Source organism: Brachyhypopomus gauderio, unplaced genomic scaffold, assembly GCF_052324685.1.
Source record: "Brachyhypopomus gauderio isolate BG-103 unplaced genomic scaffold, BGAUD_0.2 sc37, whole genome shotgun sequence".
Taxonomy (NCBI): domain Eukaryota; kingdom Metazoa; phylum Chordata; class Actinopteri; order Gymnotiformes; family Hypopomidae; genus Brachyhypopomus; species Brachyhypopomus gauderio.
In genome coordinates, this window is record NW_027506867.1 from 2,180,594 (window position 1) to 2,199,572 (window position 18,979).

Below are 18,979 nucleotides of genomic sequence, written 5' to 3' on the forward strand. Positions count from 1 at the left end.
ACAAGCAGAGCTTGAGTTTCTCCAGTTGTTTGAAAAGGAAGGACAGAAGATGATAAAAGTTGCAAAGGAAAAGAGAGAAAGAAGTGCAAAAGATATAGCAAAAAGTGAAAGAGAAACGGAATGGCTGAGGTCAGAAATTGAGACAACTTTCTCTCACACGGATCTGGTAAAGAAGCCCCCACCCTATGAGAAGAAAGTGAAGTTTAAGGAAATTTATCTTCAGCTCCCAGTGATCAGTCAAGAAGGCGTCTATCATGTTAGAGATAAAGATGATAAAATAATAGAAACTGGACAAGTGGAGACAACTATTAAGTTGTATCTGAGTTCTAAAAGCAAGAAGAAAATGGTAAGTCTGGAAACTAAGAGTAAAGTGAAGATTAGGAAGATGGAATCTGAAGATGATGAAAGTGACCTGGAGGAAATCAGGGGTAGATATGACCCTGAGGTCAGAAGAACGCTGGAAAGAGCAGAAATAAAGTGAAACAGAACGTGGAGGAAAGAAGATTCAGAAGTTGAAAGTTCAAGTGAAAGTGAGAATGGAGATAGTGATGGAGATCTTGAGTGTAGGAGTTTTTCATCTTCAAGAGAGTCTTGTCTGGTAGCATCTAGTACGGGGACAAAAGAAGACAAGAGGAGAGCCTCAAGCGAGGTTGAGAGACAAGGCTCCCTAAAATCACAAGTGAGATATGCATTACGCTCAAGAAAAGTGAAGTGACCTGACAAGATGTGTCCAGTCATCATTCGAGGGCAGAGTATGAAGTACAAGCCCTGGCAGAATACTGATATGACAGACATACTTGAGAAGTTGCCTACTCTTCAAGATGGAGCACATCCGTGGATTTCAAAGTTGGAAGAGATCATGATGGGGATGCAGCCTGCCATAGGAGACATTAAGAGACTTTTGGCTAATCTCCTTGGGGTTCCAGCTATGGAAGAGATCATATTGAAGGCTGGTCTGAATAGATATGTGGGAACTGATGTGAATGATCCTGAGTTGTTTTCAGCAAATAAAGGACAAGTGTGGTGAGCACTGAGAGATACATTCCCGACAAATGTACATCCTGATAATATTCTCATTGAGCCACTGGGACAGGAATAGAACCCAAGAGCCTATGTGTCAAGAGCATATCAAGTGTGGAGAAATGTCACAGGACATGATCCAGATTTGAATCAAATGGAGCAGTCAATCCTGAGAGCCAAAATAAAGAAGGGGCTGCCCTTACCAGTAAGAAGCAAACTAGCAGAAGTAGTTGGTCTTGGAAGTATGACTAAGGGTATTTATACAGATCATATAGCCCATCAAGTGGAGCTATACCGGAAGAAAGACCATGACCAGAAAGAACAAGATCAAGAGATTATAAGAAAACTTAACCAAATGCAACTGGTGGATAACAAGAAGAAGGAGAAGAAGCAGGCTCTGGTTATACAAAGTCAGCCTCCAATTAATCAACCACAGTCACAGCAGCAACCAAACCAGGTTCAAACTCAAGTGCCCCAGTCACTATCAGGGGTTCCTGTTGTTACTTACCCACAGCCAGGGTATAGTCCAGTGCAGGCCTGGAGAGGAAGAGGTTGAGGAAACCTTGGAAGAGGAGGAAGGTTCGATCCAAATTCTCAACAGTTAGATGTATGCTATAATTGTGGACAGTTTGGCCACTTTGCCTGGAAGTGCAACAGACCAGGAGGAAATTTCAGAGGAAATTTTAGAGGAGGATTCAGAGGCCAGTCAAGGCCATTTGGGGGACTGATAAACCCTTATAGGGGTCCAGAATTAGGATTCTAGAGGTGCCCAGAGAATCCGAAAGGGGGGTGTCAGCTGGTAGCATCAGGGCCGGAGAGAGATCCAACAATAGAAGTGAAAGTAAATAATCGACCATTGGAAATGATGGCAGATAGCGGAGCTGCTTTCACCTGTATTTCGACCTGAAGATGTTATACATCTCCCTATGTCTGGTCAATGGATTCGGACAATCGGGTTTGAGGGAGTGAAACAGCTGATTCCTCTCACGAAACCAACTGAGCTCTGCTATAAAAATTTGAAGACAAAAATACCTATACTGGTTTCAGAGCATACATCTATTGCACTCCTGGGAAGAGATGCTTTGTGCAGATTGAATTGTACAATAAAGTGTACGCCAGACGGCTGTCTGGTGGCAGTGCCACACGAAATAGTTCACCAACTGTTGATGAAAATGGAGTGAGGGTTACTCATCAGACAAGTTTCATGCGCTCACAACATTCACAACATTCCAGACATCACCGGGCGCACCGTGGATTACCATCCCAGCAACAAGGAAATGACACCGCCGGCGGGACCGCAAACAAAGACGAGGGTGTCGGAGCGGTGCGCTAACACGGCTTAGGAAGCAGCCAAACAAACCACCGCTTCCAAGTTTTTTCCTATCGAATGCAAGGTCGCTAGCAAATAAACTGGAGGAGTGGAAATTATGGATTTCAACTGACAAGATCATCAGTGAATGCTGCGTTCTGATGATCACAGAGACGTGGTTAAATCCAATAATTCCGGACACGGCTATCGAGCTAGCAGGCTACACAACATACCGGCAGGACAGAACACAGAGCTCCGGTAAGAAAAGAGGAGGGGGGCTGTGCATTTATGTGAACAATAACTGGTGCACAGATACCACCATAGTCACTAGTTACTGTTCTCCAGATGTGGAGTTTATATCTATTAAATGTAGACCCACATTCCACTTCCACGCGAAATCAATGCCATACTGCTAACTGTTGTGTACATACCTCCGGATGCTAATGCTAACTCGGCTCTGGTGCTTCTGTATGATGCCATCAGCAGCAAACAGAGCAGATATCCTGAGGCAGCTCACATAATTTCTGGGGACCTTAATCATGTAGATCTGAGAGCAGTTCTCCCCAAATTTCCTCAGCATGTTAAATGTGCAACCAGGGGAGAAAAAACACTGGGCAAGCTGTACACAAACATCACACGGGCTTATAGAGTTAAACCTCTAGCACACCTTGGCCAGTCTGACCATATGTCTCTGCTTATGGTACCCACATATACCCCCCTCATTAAACAAACCCCCATTGCATCAAAAACTGTCACTATGTGGCCCGAGGATGCCTCCCAACAGCTACAGGACTGCTTTGAGAGGACCGACTGGGAGGTTTTTCATCACCAAGACCTGGAGACACATACTACAGCAGTCCAAGACTACATTCGATTCTGCACTGACAACGTCACTAGGGAAAGACGTATAAGGATTTATCCAAATAGGAAACCCTGGATGACAAGGGAGGTCCAGAGTCTACTGCAGGGGTAATCAATTATATTTTTCCGCGGTCCAATTTTGGCAGATAGCTCTGACCTGAGGAGGTCCGGGGCGGCGTTGGCGAACGCAAGTTGTTGAGCGGGGGGGGTTGGGGGCGAACGTAACACTCGTCACAGAGTTTTTTCAGTAGCCCTTAAATAAATGCTCCGGTTTAAAATTTAGTCTCCCGTAAAAATAAAAAAATATTTTTGGCATTTGGGTCCGTATCCAGTTAATCAGGAATGTGATTGGGTCCGGACAGGACGGCGTTCGGGTCTGGATCCGGACTGCGGTCCGCCATTTGGTGACCCCTGGTCTACTGAAAGCCCGGAATTCTGCTTTCAGGTCAGGCAACAAGACACTCTACAGCACTACTAGAGCAAAACTTAAAAGAGGCATCCGACAGGCAAAGGCAGCATACAGGAAGAGGATAGAGGATCATCTGGAAAGCAACAACACTAGACAAATATGGCAAGGCATTCAGAACATCACCAGCTACAAATCCAGCAGTTTCTCAGTCATTCATGGAGATGCTTCTCTGGCAGAGGAGCTAAACCTCTTTTTTGCTGGCTTTGAAGTGACTCCAACTGCAGCTCCACCTCAGCCACCTGACCACAACAACTTTACATTCACAGTGGACGAGCGTGAAGTGAGGCAACTGATGAGGAAGGTCAACCCAAAGAAAGCTGCAGGACCGGATGGGGTGGCTGGACGGGTGCTGAAAGACTGTGCGGATCAACTGGCAGGAACCTTCACCAGGATATTCAACCAGTCCCTGGCCCAAGCCACCATCCCTTCCTGAGTTAAATCCTCCATCATTGTTCCGCTGCCAAAAAAATCAAAGACGGATAGTCTGAATGACTTCCGCCCTGTTGCACTAACATCTGTCATTATGAAGTGCTTTGAGAAGCTGGTGTGGAGTCATGTCATTGCCTGTCTGCCAGCCAACCTGGACCCTCTTCAATTTGCCTACAAAGCAAAGAGATCCACAGAGGACGCCATGGCGACAACACTGCACACTGCAGGGCTGTGTGCTTAGCCCACTCCTCTACACATTCTATACATATGACTGCGTTGCTACCCACCACAGCCACAAAGTAATCAAGTTTTCAGATGATACCACAGTGGTCGGGCTCATCTCAGACAGGGAGGGCGAGCAGGCCTACAGGAACGAGGTGGTGCAGCTGTCACAGTGGTGCAAAATTAATAACCTGCTCCTCAACCCTCAAAAAACAAAGGAAATAATCATTGACTTCAGGAAAGGAAAAGTGGACATCCAGCCATTCATTATTGATGGGACCAGTGTGGAGAGGGTACCAGTGTTCAGGTTCCTGGGCATAGAGATGGAGGAAAATTTGACTTGGAGTGTGAACACCAGAGAGCTGCTAAAGAAGGCACAGCAGAGATTGTATTGTCTGAGAATACTAAGGAAGAACCACCTTCCCAAAAATTACTCTGTGCCTTCTATCACAGCTCTATAGAGAGCATATTCATGTATGGACTGTGTGTGTGGTACGGCAGCTGCACAGCACAAGAAAAGAAAGCACTCCACAGAGTCATCAGGTCAGCGGAGAATACAATTGGCTGCAATCTCCCAACTCTAGACCAAATCTACACATCTCAATGCCGCCAAAAAGCCATAGACATTGTACAGGACTCATCACATCCTGGACACTGTCTCTTCCAACTACTCCTATCTGGCAGGAGATACAGGGCTTTTAAAACCAGGACAACCTGCCTCAAAACAGCTTTTACCCTAAAGCTATCATGGCTTTAAATTCAAACACAGCTTAGCTGTTTTCCAGTCATGTGTAATATATTCACTCACAGTTCGACATTTAATCTGTACTACATTGGATTAATATACTTGTGCAATATAATCAGTATAAAACCGGTGCAATATTTCATAAGGGCAATTTCCTGTATTGTCAAATGGTGTAAGTCAGTACTTTTTAAATTGTAAATATGTAAATATAGAACCTTTTGTTTTTTACTTATTCTTAAATTCGAGAGCACTGCAATTTCGTTGTTCTTGAAAAAGTGGCAATGACAATAAATATTTATCTTATCTCTAGCTTATCTTATCTCTAAAATGGAAATTGAAGCTTCTTCAGTATTTTGGATTGGAGACCTTAGTGCAGATTTTTTAGAGGCCGCTAATCTGTGGGAAAAGTTTATTGTAGCCAACATGCCTGATGCAAAACTTCCAGAATATCCATTTCAATGTACGCTCAAGTATTTCAAGAATGCTGCTCAATCCAACTCAGAAGAATGGTTGAGTCGTCAACCAAAGCAAGTTCAACTTCGTTTGTGCTGCATTGTTTTAGGACCACAAGGAGCAGCTATGAAAATAGATAAAGATGAATATATGCAGGAAGAATCTGAAGTAGAGAAGAGTGTGCCACACAACACTGTTGGTGTCTGAAGATTATGAGCAGAAGCATGTAGGAGAAATGATGGCAGAAGCAGAGAAAGCTGTCTTTGTACCTCTGAAAGAAAATCCTGTCATCTGGAGGAGTGAGGATTACCGATTTATTAAGATTATGATCACTGCTCAAGGACACGGACAGCCACAAGCTGTACAGATGACACATAAGTCAATTTGTAGTGCCCAATTGGACTCAGACTCCAAAAGAGAGGAGATGCTGCAACAGGTGCCAGAATTTTTTAGTGTTCCACTTAGTGGAGAGAGTCAAGGTTTGTTTGGGTTCACATATAATGGGCAGTTCTATGAGTATAAGAGACTACCACAGGGATTTAAACATATCATCTGTCATCATCTGTCAAAATGGGATATCCGGTGACAATTCTTACCCACCATAGCATTAGAAAGCTTTTGAATTATGGAAAAATATACATTGACTATGTCTAGACTTGGAGACTATCATAGGCTTTTAGAGCAGGAAGATGTCACACTAGCAAGGTGTGTCACGGGGAATCCAGCAGAGAACTTGCCAACTCCTGAAGATGGTGAGCCGCATGATTGTGTTCATGAAGCAGAGAAATACTCAAGACTTAGATTTAATCTGCAAGCCCTCCCATTGCATGAGGCAGATCTAGAGTATTGGACTGATGGGTCTTGTTATCGTGTAGGAGATAAATTGAGTGCTAGCTATGCAGTAGTGAAAGCCCAAGGAACTGGGTTTGTTGTTGAGAAGGCTGGAATAGTTCCACAGCCTACATCTGCACAGCTTGCTGAACTTGTGGGGTTAACTGAAGCATGTTTGTTAGCAGAAGGTAAGCGAGTGACAATATATACTGACTCTGCCTATGCACATAATGTGTGTCATTTGTTTGGATACATGTGGAAAAACAGAGGGTTTAAGAAATACAATACAACATCATACTCAATACAATACAATATCATACTCAGATAATGAAGTTGTTGCATGCTATGATGAAACCTAAAGAAATAGCAATAGATAAATGCACAGCACATAGAATAGATGCGTCTAAGATCACATAAGGGAATAAGACAGTTGATGAAGCTGCAACTGCAATTACAGGAGCAGATAAACTGGGCAAAGTTTTTGTAGTCACTCATGAGGTAGACTTGGAGGAGAACATTACACTTAACACTGGCAAGACTGAAGAGCTCTCCTTTCCACAGAAAACCAGCTCATCTGTATATCACAGCTTCAAGAAGCAATTCAAAAGTTACTACCGTGAATCTATCTTTCTTTATAGCACGAAGGTAATTATTCCTATGCTGAATAGGAATGAATCCTTTGGTTTGAATTGCGCTAAACAATCTAACTGAAATAAATCCTCGCGCTAAAGAATAAACGTTTATTTGTATTAGGCGTACGTGCTGTGCGATTTTCACAAGGCAAACCAGACACTGACTAGCCTATTTTATACGTTTCATACGCATTTCATGCTTACTTCATCGCACTAAAGAATAAACAATGCGTTTGCGGTCCATACAGTGCGATGGCAAATTCACAGAATTCACAGAATCTTGCTGCAGAGAAAACAAATATACATTTTGAATCCACCTTGCTACAAACTTAAAATTTAGAAGTTATTTGTTTTTACTATCCAAGTGTAATCTAAAATTAAGTAAAAAACGAAATCGATCAGTACAAATTATATATATTCTATCCGTATCTATACATTGTATGTATGTTATTTCTGCGATGAAACAGCACTAATTTACAGGTAGAATGTATATATAATTTGCACTGCTACATAGACAGGAAACACCATAAAATCTCAGAAATATCATAAAAATTATATATATTCTATCTGTATTTAGAGAAAATCAAATGTAGTCATTGTATATGTTATTTATGTTATTCTGCATTTATAAAACAACTACTTGTATAAGAATTCTAACCATATCTATTTTTTATTTTTTTTTTTCTACCTAATTCCAGATTGTACTTGGATAGTATAGAACAATTAAATTTGATTAGAGACTGACTGACTATTCAACCATTCATACTTCTATTCATCCATCTGATATAAAGAAATGGAAATGCGGTAGTATCGGTTAGCATGTGATTAGCGGGTATCGATATGCATGTCATTAGCGCCTTTGCATCAGTCGACGTCAAGGTCCAAAATTTACACTTGTTGAAGATGGGTGGGGTGTGGTCTTCTCCCAGCTGGGATAAAAACGGACACACAACCACAGGTGAATCATTTCGTATATTTTTCCTGTTCTGCGAGGAAGACACGGACACTACGATGGCACACAAGAGGACTTACACTGCTTTGCAAGCTTTGGCTCTTCTGAACGAAATGGATGACTGCGAATCCGATGGAGGAGAGGAACATTCTGTTAGTGCTGAAGACTCCGATCTGGCAGTTTCATCTGGCGCAGATACAAGTGGACAATCGGATGAAGAAAACCGTAGCCCTCCACAAAAGAAGCGTTCTGTTGCTAAGGATGTCAGTAGGCCTGAACATAACAAACGCAAAAGATGGAACCGCTTGGGAAAAAACAGATGTTGTACGCATTCGTGGACACGCCAGCACCACTTTTACGTTCAGTGAGACCGCAGGACCTACAGAGCATGCCAAGGTAACGTAAAAAACTTTTCGTAGATGTATAAGAAAAGTAGAGGTGAATTTTGCCAGCTATATTTTCTCTTTTTCTAGATGTGTATAGGACGTGTATTTTATAAATATATTTATATTATATTTCCTCTTTTTTTTTTTACATGTAAGTAATGTTATCACGGATGTGCATAGAAAAAAGCATTGAACTGAATTTGGCCAGCTATATTTCCTCCTTGTTATATTTTATAAATATAGTTATATTATATTTTCTCTTTTTTTACATGTAAGTAATGTTATCACGGATGTGCATAGGAAAAAGCATTGAACTGAATTTGGCCAGCTATATTTCCTCCTTGTTATATTTTATAAATATTTTTATGTATGATGTAAAGATGTATTATTTTATATTTCCTATTTTTTTTAACATATAAGTAATGTGATTTTTATTTTACTTCTACAGCGCAGAATCACAAGCAGGTTGCAGAGCTTTCTGTGTTTGATCGACATAGAGATGCTGAGGACAATCACACACTGCACGGTCCATGAAGCCCACAGAGCAGATCAGAGCTGGAACCTGTCTGTCAGCGAGTTGATGGCTTTCATCGCAGTGCTTTTTCTGCGGGCAATACTCTGCCCGGTTGGAGCCATTGCCGATTGTTGGTCTAAGAATTACGCTGTGCCCGCAATCAAGGACACGATGTCGCGTGACCGCTACAAAGAAATCATGCGGTACTTGCGCTTCGATGACAAGGACACCCGTGCGGAACGTGTAAAGAGTGACAGATTTGCTGCAATCTCGGACATCTGGCAATGTTTTGTACGTAACTGCACTCTGTGTTACACGCCAGGACAACACATCACCAATGATGAGCAGCTTTTTCCAACCAAGGTCCGCTGTCCTTTCCTGCAATACATCGCTACAAAACCTGACAAGTTTGGCATAAAGTTTTGGATTGCTGCTGATTTGAAGACCAAGTATATGTGCAATGCTCTTCCATATTTGGGAAAGGACTCCAGTCGTCCCAAGGGAGAAAGACTGTCAGAGAACGTCGTCATGAGACTCATGGAGCCATATCTGGACAAGGGCAGAACCGTCACCACTGACAACTACTTCACATCCCTGTCTCTGGCCAACAGACTGCTTGCACGCAACACAGCTCTACTTGGGACAATCAACAAGATCAGAAGAGAAATTCATCCTCCAGCAAAAAACACCAAGGGACGTGAGGAATTCTCCACACACGTGTTCAAATCAGGAAGTGCCATACTGACCGCGTATGCTCCAAAAAAAAACAAGGCAGTCTGCATTCTCAGCACAATGCACAAACAAGTCACGATCTCCGAAGGCCACAAAAGGAAACCAAACACGATCACGGATTACATGAAGGATTACATGAAGGTATGCGTATATGATAAATAATGTCACATTATTGAATATTTTGTCAGACAAAATTTTTATAATGCAACATAACCTTTTTATGTTTCTTCTTTGCAGTGCGGTGTGGATATCATGGACTAGAAGGTGCTTGGGTATACGGTCCGCGCAGGAACACGCAGGTGGCCTGTTGCAGTGTTCTACAACATGCTAGACTTGGCAGTGATGAACGCACATGTTTTGTATACAACATGCACGAGGTCCACGGAGAGCAGAAGAGACTTTTTACGTGTTCTTGCTGAGGAACTTGGGCGTCGATTCTTACAGGAAAAGACAATGGCGAAAAAACAACGACCTCCACCTGCTCCTGGAAAGACGACGCAGTGCCAGGTGCAGATACACTGCAACAGGAATCACAGCTCGGAGCGGTGTGCTGTGTGCGCCAAGTACACCTGTAGAAAATGTAGAAAGTTTTACAACAGCGGTTCTATTACCGGCGTTATTTCTGTAAATCGCGCATATACTCAAACTAGCACGATGTGCAACTATTTTACATTACAAAAAATATAGGTACACAGATTGACTGGTATCTTACAAGTTTGTAGTGGATTCAAAATTTATATTTGTTTACTCTGCAGCACGATTCTGTGAATTTTACATCGCACTACACGTACCGCAAACACATTGTTTATTCTTTATTGTAAGCATAAAATACGTATGAAACACATACAAAATCGCACAACACGTATGCCTACTACATGCACATTATTGTAGTTTATTCTTTAGTGCGATGAAGTAAGCATGAAATGTGAATGAAACATAAAACTGGCTAGTCTGTGTCTGGTTTTGCCTTGAGAAAATCGCACAGCACGTACGCCTAATACAAAAACAACGTGAGGATTTATTTCACTTAGAATGTTTAGCGCGATTCAAACCAAAGGATTCATTCCTATTCAGCATAGGAATAATTACCTTCGCGCTATAAAGATAGATAGATTCACGGTTGTAACTATTGAATTGCTTCTTGGAGCCGTGATATACAGATGAGCTGGCCAGGCTGTATTTCCTTGGAAAGGAGAGCGTTGGTCGGCGCTTGAAACACATAAAATGGACTGGTCATTGTCTGGTTTGCCTTGTGAAAATCGCACAACACGTATGCCTACTACATGCACATTATTGTAGTTTATTCTTTAGTACGATGAAGTAAGCATGAAATGTAAATGAAACATGAAACACAGCACGTACGCCTAATACAAAAACAACACGAGGATTTATTTCAGTTAGATTGTTTAGCGCGATTCAAACCAAAGGATTCATTCCTATTCTGCATAGGAATAATTACCTTCGCGCTATAAAGAAAGATAGATTGTAACTTTTGAATTGCTTCTTGGAGCTGTGATATACAGGAGCTGGCCAGGCTGTATTTCCTTGGAAAGGAGAGCGGGGGTCGGCGCTTCAAACGCGCACCATGTCATTAGCAAGACAAAGGGCACTAATCTCTTCACAGAGGGGAAGTGGGCTACTCGGAGGCTGATTTTCCACGCAACTTTTTTCGTGGCAAAAGTCTGCCCAGTGTTAAGGATGTGATTTTAATGCAGGAAGCTGCTCCTACAATAGACAAGCAGTTGTGGCAAGATCAAGGAGCTACACAAGACTACTGGTCTTTGGAGAAACCATGAAGGGTTGATAATAGCACCTCCAGATTTGCTGGGTTTGATGATTCAAGAGGCACATGGGTTGGCCCATGTTGCAAGGGGGGGAGGTCAGAAGAAAGATTACAAAGGAGTATGGTTTTTGGGCTCCATGTCTGCTTGAACAGATTGATTATGTTATAGGTAGGTGTACTATCTGCATGAAGAATAATGTTTGGAGGGGTGTGATAGTTCCTCCTGGTTCCATTCCAACTCCGAGAGGTCCTATGCATGAGTTAGTTGTGGATTTTGTTGACACGATAAAGCCAGTTGAAGGGAAGATATTTATGCTGGTTGTTGTGGACAGATTCTCAAGATGGCCTGAGGCTTGTCCAACTAAGCGAAAGGATGCGCAGTCGGTTGCTAATTTTTTGTGTAGAGAGGTTATAAGCAGATGGGGACTTCCAGATCGGATATCCTCAGATAATGGAAAGGAGTTTGTGGATAAGACAGTGAAATTGATTTTGCAAAAATTGGGAATTAAACAGCATCTTGGTGCAGTTTATCATCCGCAAAGTCAAGGCATTTGTGAGAAGATGAATGGTGTTTTGAAAAATCGTATTCTTAAGACCTTAAGACCTGTCAGCACACAGGATAGCGCCGCTTCCATTGGCGCTGATGGTATGTCGCTCAAGTGATCTGCGTGATTTGCATACGACACTGCATGAGCTGATTACAGGAAGGCGGATGCCGACACCTTGTTTGCGTACAAGTGGGAAAGGTCTAAGTTTGTCTCTTTAGGAAGATGAAATGAGAGCATATGTTACATATATGGCTGACTTGCATAAAAAAATATCTACGTACGTTTGACAGGCAAAGGAAAGAGGAGGTGCAAGAGAGGCTTGATGAACAAAAGTGGAGCACAGTTCAACCTGGAGACAAGGTATTTGTGAAGGTGTTCAGAAGAAAGTGGTATAACGAACGGCGTGAAGGTCCATTTGAAGTTGTTCGCAGTACTGGAACTGCCATCCAAGTGAAGGGGTCTCCAACTTGGTATTATTAGTCGCATTGTGTTAAAGCGCCAAGTAACGAGGTGCCACACTCACAGAATGGAGATGTTGAAGGCTCAAGAGAGCCAGCGGAAAATGTGGAAGAAATTCCAGAAGAAGAGATTGTCTCTAGCATGGACAATGTTGGTGATTCTGAGCATCTTTCTGATGATGCCAGAGGTGACACTGCAGCTGATAGACAAGAAGGTTTAGTCATGTCGATTTCCAATATGTCCCAGAAGCAGCAGAGCCAACTTCAGCAGAGTCTGAAGTCAGAGATTCAGTTAGATTACGGAGTCCAGGACCAAATCGGAAAAAGTTCAAACCAAAACGCTACGAAGACTAGAGTAGATGTAACTCTAAGTAATGCTACTCTTTCACTACTAGAGTTTAATGTAAGTAAAAATGGGCTAAATTTAACTACAGCAACTACTGAAGTGTTGAATACTACACTGAAGCGTACTACTTTAGCTCCAGAAGCAACGAGGAGTTTCAATACATTGATTCAGGCTTCTACTTTAGCTGTGATTTTAAAAGGGATGAGTGCTATTATAAAGGCAGCAATAACCTTTATGTTGCCTACTAAGTTTGTAAATGTGACGCAGACTCACAACGTGACATTGGAAGTAAATGTGACTCAGATGTCTATGTTAGAGAATAATGTTACAGACGTTTGACATTAGAGACCGTAATGTAGAAGAAGTAGGTGTTGATTTGTCTATTTCAACTCAGGAAGCTTTTTTTGACAGAAGATGAGTCACGATTTAGATTGGGCTGAGCAGTATCATGCAGTACAGAGGAGAGAGGCTAAGTGGAAGGCTTTTGGATTTGATTCTTCAGTGTTACAATTTGCAGACCAATGGGCAGGTAGGAACTTATGGTTTCAGCAATTAACTCATTCTGTAAAATCAGTAAGGAGATTGAAATGTACATGTGTGGTGAAAGTGCCAACGCCAAGCACATGGCCTTCAATTTTAGAGACAGTACCGGAACCATTACTTGCTGAGTGTCAGTTTTTTGCGCCATCATGGTTATTAGTTCAACAATGTTCATCTACAGTTACTAAGATGGCATTGTCTAAGTATTTGTTTAGGCCTAGGTATGATTGCTCTTGGCTGGAAGGGTTGTCATATGTGAATTGGTTTGAGGATGATCATGTGGTGACAGCAGTTCCTGATGCGATGGATATGCAACAGGTAACGGCTGTAGACTGTTTTTGTTTTAATGCTACGCATAACATACCAGGAAGGTTTATGGGCATATCAGACTGTGATAATTATATGATGGATTTGCGTAATTATAAACAAAAAACGAAAGACGATTTGCATAAAGTAACCTTTCAGATTCCACATCATAGGCAGGGTAAGACTTTAATGGTAAAGAATCAAGTTTTGCCTGTAAATGTGACCATAGGAAATTTCAGAGATATTTGGTGGGTTTGTGGTGATAAAGCATATATATTTTTGCCGCATGGATGGACAGGATGTTGTTACATAGCAACTTTAAAGCTTCCGTATGAGGTTTTCTCTGTTGAGAGAGGGAATAGATCTGATGAGGATCACTCTGATGCTGTTTCTGGAGACAGGCCAAGAAGAGAACTAGCACAATTTCACGAGGTGGAGTCCTTCCATTGGAGGATAAGTCTAGGAGAGAAGTGGGGTATAGGTTTGTTTCCATGGTATGGTGTAACAGTTCTGGCAGATCATATTGATAAAATTACTTATACCATACAGGGTTTTGCAGATGAAACTATAAAGGGTTTTGATCATTTGACAAATACTCAGGAGTCACCGTCTGATGTTGTTGAAGCAAGACATGGCTCTTGATTTTCTTTTGGCCAAACAGGGAGGTTTGTGTGTAGCTTTGAACTTAACTGGAGATGCCTGTTATACTTTGATTCCTGATAATTCTGATAATATGACCAGTGTTATTGATGCATTGAAAAACATTAGCCCTCTATGGCATGAATTTTTATTTTAGGAGGAAAAAAATGTTTCATTCTAGGATTTGCTAGATTAGGGGTCCCTTATAATATATAAATAATAAAATTTGTTCATCTATTGTGATATGCCTTCCTGGGTTGTAAGCATTGATGCAGTTGGCAACGAAAGACCCCCAAACATCAGAGATTGCAGCAAACCGGTCAGTTGTAGCTGAATGTCTAATGAGACCCGTGAATTACGCATGTGATTACCGTTTTTTTGTTATATTATTACAATCTCTGTAAAAAAGAAAAAAAAAGAGTGATTTTAATATAGGAAATGCGCTGAGCAAATTGTGAAAATTATTAAAATAAAGCGCTATTTTAGTCTACATGTGTTTCAAGCAGATACGTGTTTAATTCATGGGGAGTGGCTTCTCACGAAGAAAGCAGATTTTTACGCGGGATTTCCCCATAAAACCTTTGTGGCTTTTCTGTATAAATTCGTTGAGGAATGAGGATTTGTTACTAAAAAGCAAAGAGAAGTGTATCTTTTTTTCTGCGTTGCTGAGAACGATAAAAGCGAACGATAGGCGGGGTTTTGGGGGGTGTTTTAGGATGATTAAAACCCTGGTCTAACGCGCGTTTTCTCTTCAAAACAGCTCTCTGCATTTGCCCCTGTTCCTGCGGATTGACTTCAAGACGACGCAATTTAATTTACTCATCGCGAAACATTGAAAATGTACTTAGTTTTTTTTCTTCGTTTGTTGAAAGCATGTTGTATTTTTATTTACAGCTATAGTGTTTGAAGAATCTAGCGTGGTGAGGCCAATGGCAATAGTGACGCCCAGAATTCGTTTGACCCTGCATGTACCTAGAAAATAATTATATTTAATTAACAGTGATTTAGATATATGTTGTTAACTGTAATGAATATTTACATATTTTCTTCATTAGATACGCCTGTTGAAGAAAAACCCTCAGACGTGGGTAATATTTCAGATATTATTGGCGATCCCGAGCAAGAGGAGGCGGCTTACGCGGGTCCAGATAATATCGAGGAATACGACGCGGGGTACACACCTCCCGGTAAGATTTTAAAAAACGAATTTTATTTATTTTACTTTTTACGCGGGAATAATCAAAACTCATTTTCTTTTATGCATTGTTTTCAGCATCGGACTCCGAAGATGGTTATACTGTCGAAGAAGCAGAGTCACCCTACGTGATTCTTTTGGGGAGTGTAGAGGAGTACCCTACCGAACTTTTTATTCAATACATGCAAGCGAAGGACGCTGTGGTTTTCGCTTTGGAGGACCTGGGTTTTAGTGAGCGGCACGGACCAGCGGAAGCGTTATCGGCGGAATTACACCGCAGTCTATTCGCAACTATACGCCTTGTTCAGGAGTTTTGGCGCGTCATTGACCACATTTACACGCGGTAGGCTCGAAGTTATTACCCCTTTTGTTTTTTGCTGAGTTTTTTATTTTTTATCTTATCATTGTTAGCAACATGTCTGACGAACCCAACTATGTAAATACCGATTTCATCAATATTGTAAATGAATTACCAAATGTAATACTGCCTGCTACAAACCACGGGGGTTTTGATGAGCTGCGTAGCGTGCCTGATGGATCTAATGGATCTAATCAACCAGAGTTTGCTCAGTTTACAGAATAGTGTTGTAAATGCACCGTTTGATGTCTTTGACGAAATAAATCAGAATTTGATGGCAATGGATGTTGAAAATAATATTGTTTCTAGTTGTGATTTTTCTTTGGGTGAGTTTAAATGTTGATGCTGATGAGGGCTGTTCTAATTGGACAGCAACCAGGTCTGTGAGCGATAATTGGTCTTTGCATGGGACGTTAAATGAGCCCGCTAACTGCACGGAAATATTGTTGGATACACCCGTAGCTATTAGCCCCAGTTATAATGAGGCAGATTCCTTCGATTGTGTCGAGGAGCTGTCAGATATTTTAAATATTGACGGGGTACCAGTCGATCTCTCCAGCGATAACAGCGTGTTTGATCAGATTGAGCGCATGCTTGATAGTATTGATGAGGCTGAGTTGACGGTTAGCAATGAGCCTAGTGCTCAGCAGAGTGGGTGTGGCTCTAGTTTAGCAGATTCTGATACTCGTATAGTGAAGAGACCGTGTTTTAACAATACCGAGCTTTGTAGAGCTATAAATTTTTCGTAATAGTTTTGGAACAGCTAGATGGGCTGTTGGCCGAGGCTAACCCCTTAATTTCTGACGGGGATGCGGTTATTGTAGCAATTCGCGGTGACACGATTGATGTGGGGTCACGTGTGCCTGTAGACAATGGTAGGGTAGAAATGGATCATTTTCTAGCATTATTTGAAAATGCAATTCAAAGTAAAAAGTTGAAATATTATCAGACCATACATTAGAAATTGTTATACAAATTGTTCATGCCCCCAGAGGCGGAGCCGGAAGGAAGCATAAATTAGCGGATCTGCTGGAATCAGAAATTGTTTGTAAAAAGTTAAGTTATATGTTTTCCATAACCAGAATAACTTGTTTTGCATTATGTGTAGTGCAGTTATTGAATCCAGAAATGAACATTTTAGACGTGGCTAACAATTTACAGCGTGATGTTGGTCTAACTGCTGAGCATATGGTTAGTTTTGCTGATATACCATTGTTTGAACAGCATCTGGGGTGTAAAATTGTGGTTCTGTATCGTGACATGTCAAAGAAAGGATAGTTTTTTTTCAAACCAGCAAGTTACCTCATGATAGAACGATCTTCATGTATCTGCAAAATAATCATTATTATGGTGTAAAGAATGTCAAGGCATTGTTGGGTAGTGAATATTTCTGTAAATTCTGCTATGCTACATACAGTCGTAAAATAGGTCATAAATGTGTTTACCATTGTTATGTTTGTCTTGACGCTGATTGCTACAAGCTCAGTGAGAATAAGTTAACCCAGCGCATGGACTGTCAAAGTATCACGGTATTGTTATGACGCGCACAAGCGGCAGACGGGGTCTGTGGAGGGTAGTAGATTGTGTAGCAGAGCGTTTTACTGCAGAAACTGTAACAAGGTGTTTGACATACCATTATCAGGCCGCATGAAGCATAAGTGTGCGGAGCCGCGTTGTAAGCTCTGTGGCGAAACAATTGATTCGTCACACGATCACCAGTGCTTCATTCAACCATTGCCTGTGAAAGAGCCTAGTGAAAAGCTCATCTTTTATGATTTAGAATGCCATCAAGCAACAGGTAAACACGTTGCTAACTTTATCTGCTGTATGGATTTTAAAGGGGATACATGGACTGCTGCTGGAGAGGATTGTGTGAAGCTTTTCTTCACTAGATTTAGAAAGAAGAAATTTTCAGGGTGCACGTTTGTAGCGCACAATGCTAAAGGTTATGACTCATTTGTTGCTCAACTATCTCGTCAAGCAGGGAATTACTCCCACCATCATTGCGCAAGGCAGCAAGGTGATGTGCTTTACCAATGATGCATTCAATCAGAGGTTTATTGACAGCCTGTGTTTTCTGCCTATGAGGCTGGCAGCAATGCCGCGTGCGATGGGGTTCGTGACAGAAATCAAAGGGCATTTTCCCCACAGATTTAATATTCCAGAACATCAAGGGTATGTGGGGCCTTACCCCGCTCCCGAATTCTATGATGTTGACAAAGAGATATTCAACATGCCCCGTCTTCATTTAAGGCAAAAATACGGGTTAATGTTGGTTTTTACCGAATGCCAGGGAAGACCGAACTTGACACAATGTAGCTATTGTGCAAGGCTTGTGTAACGCGGTGAGCACGGGAGCGTTAATATAGAGAAGGGTGAGAAATAATATAGAGAAGGGTGGATCCGAGTGAAATAATATAGAGAAGGGTGGACCCAAGTGCCGTTTTGCAAGATCAAGACGTTTGATACTTGTCAAATGTATGAGCGAGAGGGAAACGCGCACAGCGACCCAGAACGAACAAACAAAACAACACGGAAGACTCGACGCGAGAGAATAGAAAACAAAACCGTGAGGGCACGGAGTAAATAGAAACAAAAAAACAACACGGAAAATACAACGCGTGAAAAAGAACACTCAACCGTAGTGAGACGGTAGGAAGAAACAAAATAACAGTAACTAAAAAACAGCGCGGATAAATGCAACGTGAAAATGAAACCAAGGACGCCAGCAGAAGTAACTGGCAAACAACGCCGCAGCAAAATAAAACCCTTCCCAAAAATAAAGGCAAAACGGATAGGAAGAAATACAGGATTGGGAAAACTTGAGATGAGTCAGGAAGGACTGACTCTGGTGCCCCTAGCAACGGCTGGGTGAACTGCATCCGAGCCAGCCCTGACAGCTTGCAAAATGAAGCTCAAGAATTTTGGTAACACAACAAAAACCATTTTATTTTACCAAAGCACTTTTTGTTAATTAAATGAGAAAGACACTTAATTTTCTGTATTTGTAATTCTGTCTTGCTAAGCAGACTGTAGTAGATCATGCAGATTTTATAGACTGAAGCAGACATTTTTATAAATCAAATTGTTTTTTGAATCGAAAATCGATTTTGAATCCAATCGTGGCCCCCAAAATTGGAATCGAATCGTGAGATCGTAAACGATTCCCACCCCTACCGTTTAGCTGCATCACTATAGCTAGTGTGTGTTTAAAAATTTTCAGAACGCGCTTTTTAGCTAGGAACACCATG

At 41.6% G+C, this 18,979-nt stretch overlaps 2 protein-coding genes across 2 annotated transcripts in view; both read left to right on the plus strand.

Moving 5' to 3' along the window:
* LOC143485632 (uncharacterized) overlaps positions 1–18,979 on the plus strand; it is a 169,344-nt gene that overhangs the window by 62,860 nt on the left and 87,505 nt on the right. The gene's annotated exons all lie outside the window — the stretch shown is intronic.
* LOC143485760 (uncharacterized) lies at positions 7,895–15,717 on the plus strand. The gene is made up of 6 exons (XM_076985290.1): positions 7,895–8,319; positions 8,758–9,520; positions 10,000–10,118; positions 12,412–12,532; positions 15,231–15,362; positions 15,449–15,717. The coding sequence occupies exons 1-6, from the start codon at positions 8,041–8,043 to the stop codon at positions 15,715–15,717; spliced, it is 1,683 nt and encodes a 560-aa protein (XP_076841405.1). The 5' UTR covers positions 7,895–8,040.

Excerpts from the sequence above, each read along its gene's own strand:
- LOC143485760 (XM_076985290.1), top strand. The coding sequence starts at position 8,041 with ATGACTGCGAATCCGATGGAGGAGAGGAACATTCTGTTAGTGCTGAAG. Across the intron at positions 8,320-8,757 it reads GACCTACAGAGCATGCCAAG|CGCAGAATCACAAGCAGGTT; the intron begins GTAACGTAAAAA and ends TTACTTCTACAG. Across the intron at positions 9,521-9,999 it reads AGCAAAAAACACCAAGGGAC|GAAAAGACAATGGCGAAAAA; the intron begins GTGAGGAATTCT and ends CGATTCTTACAG.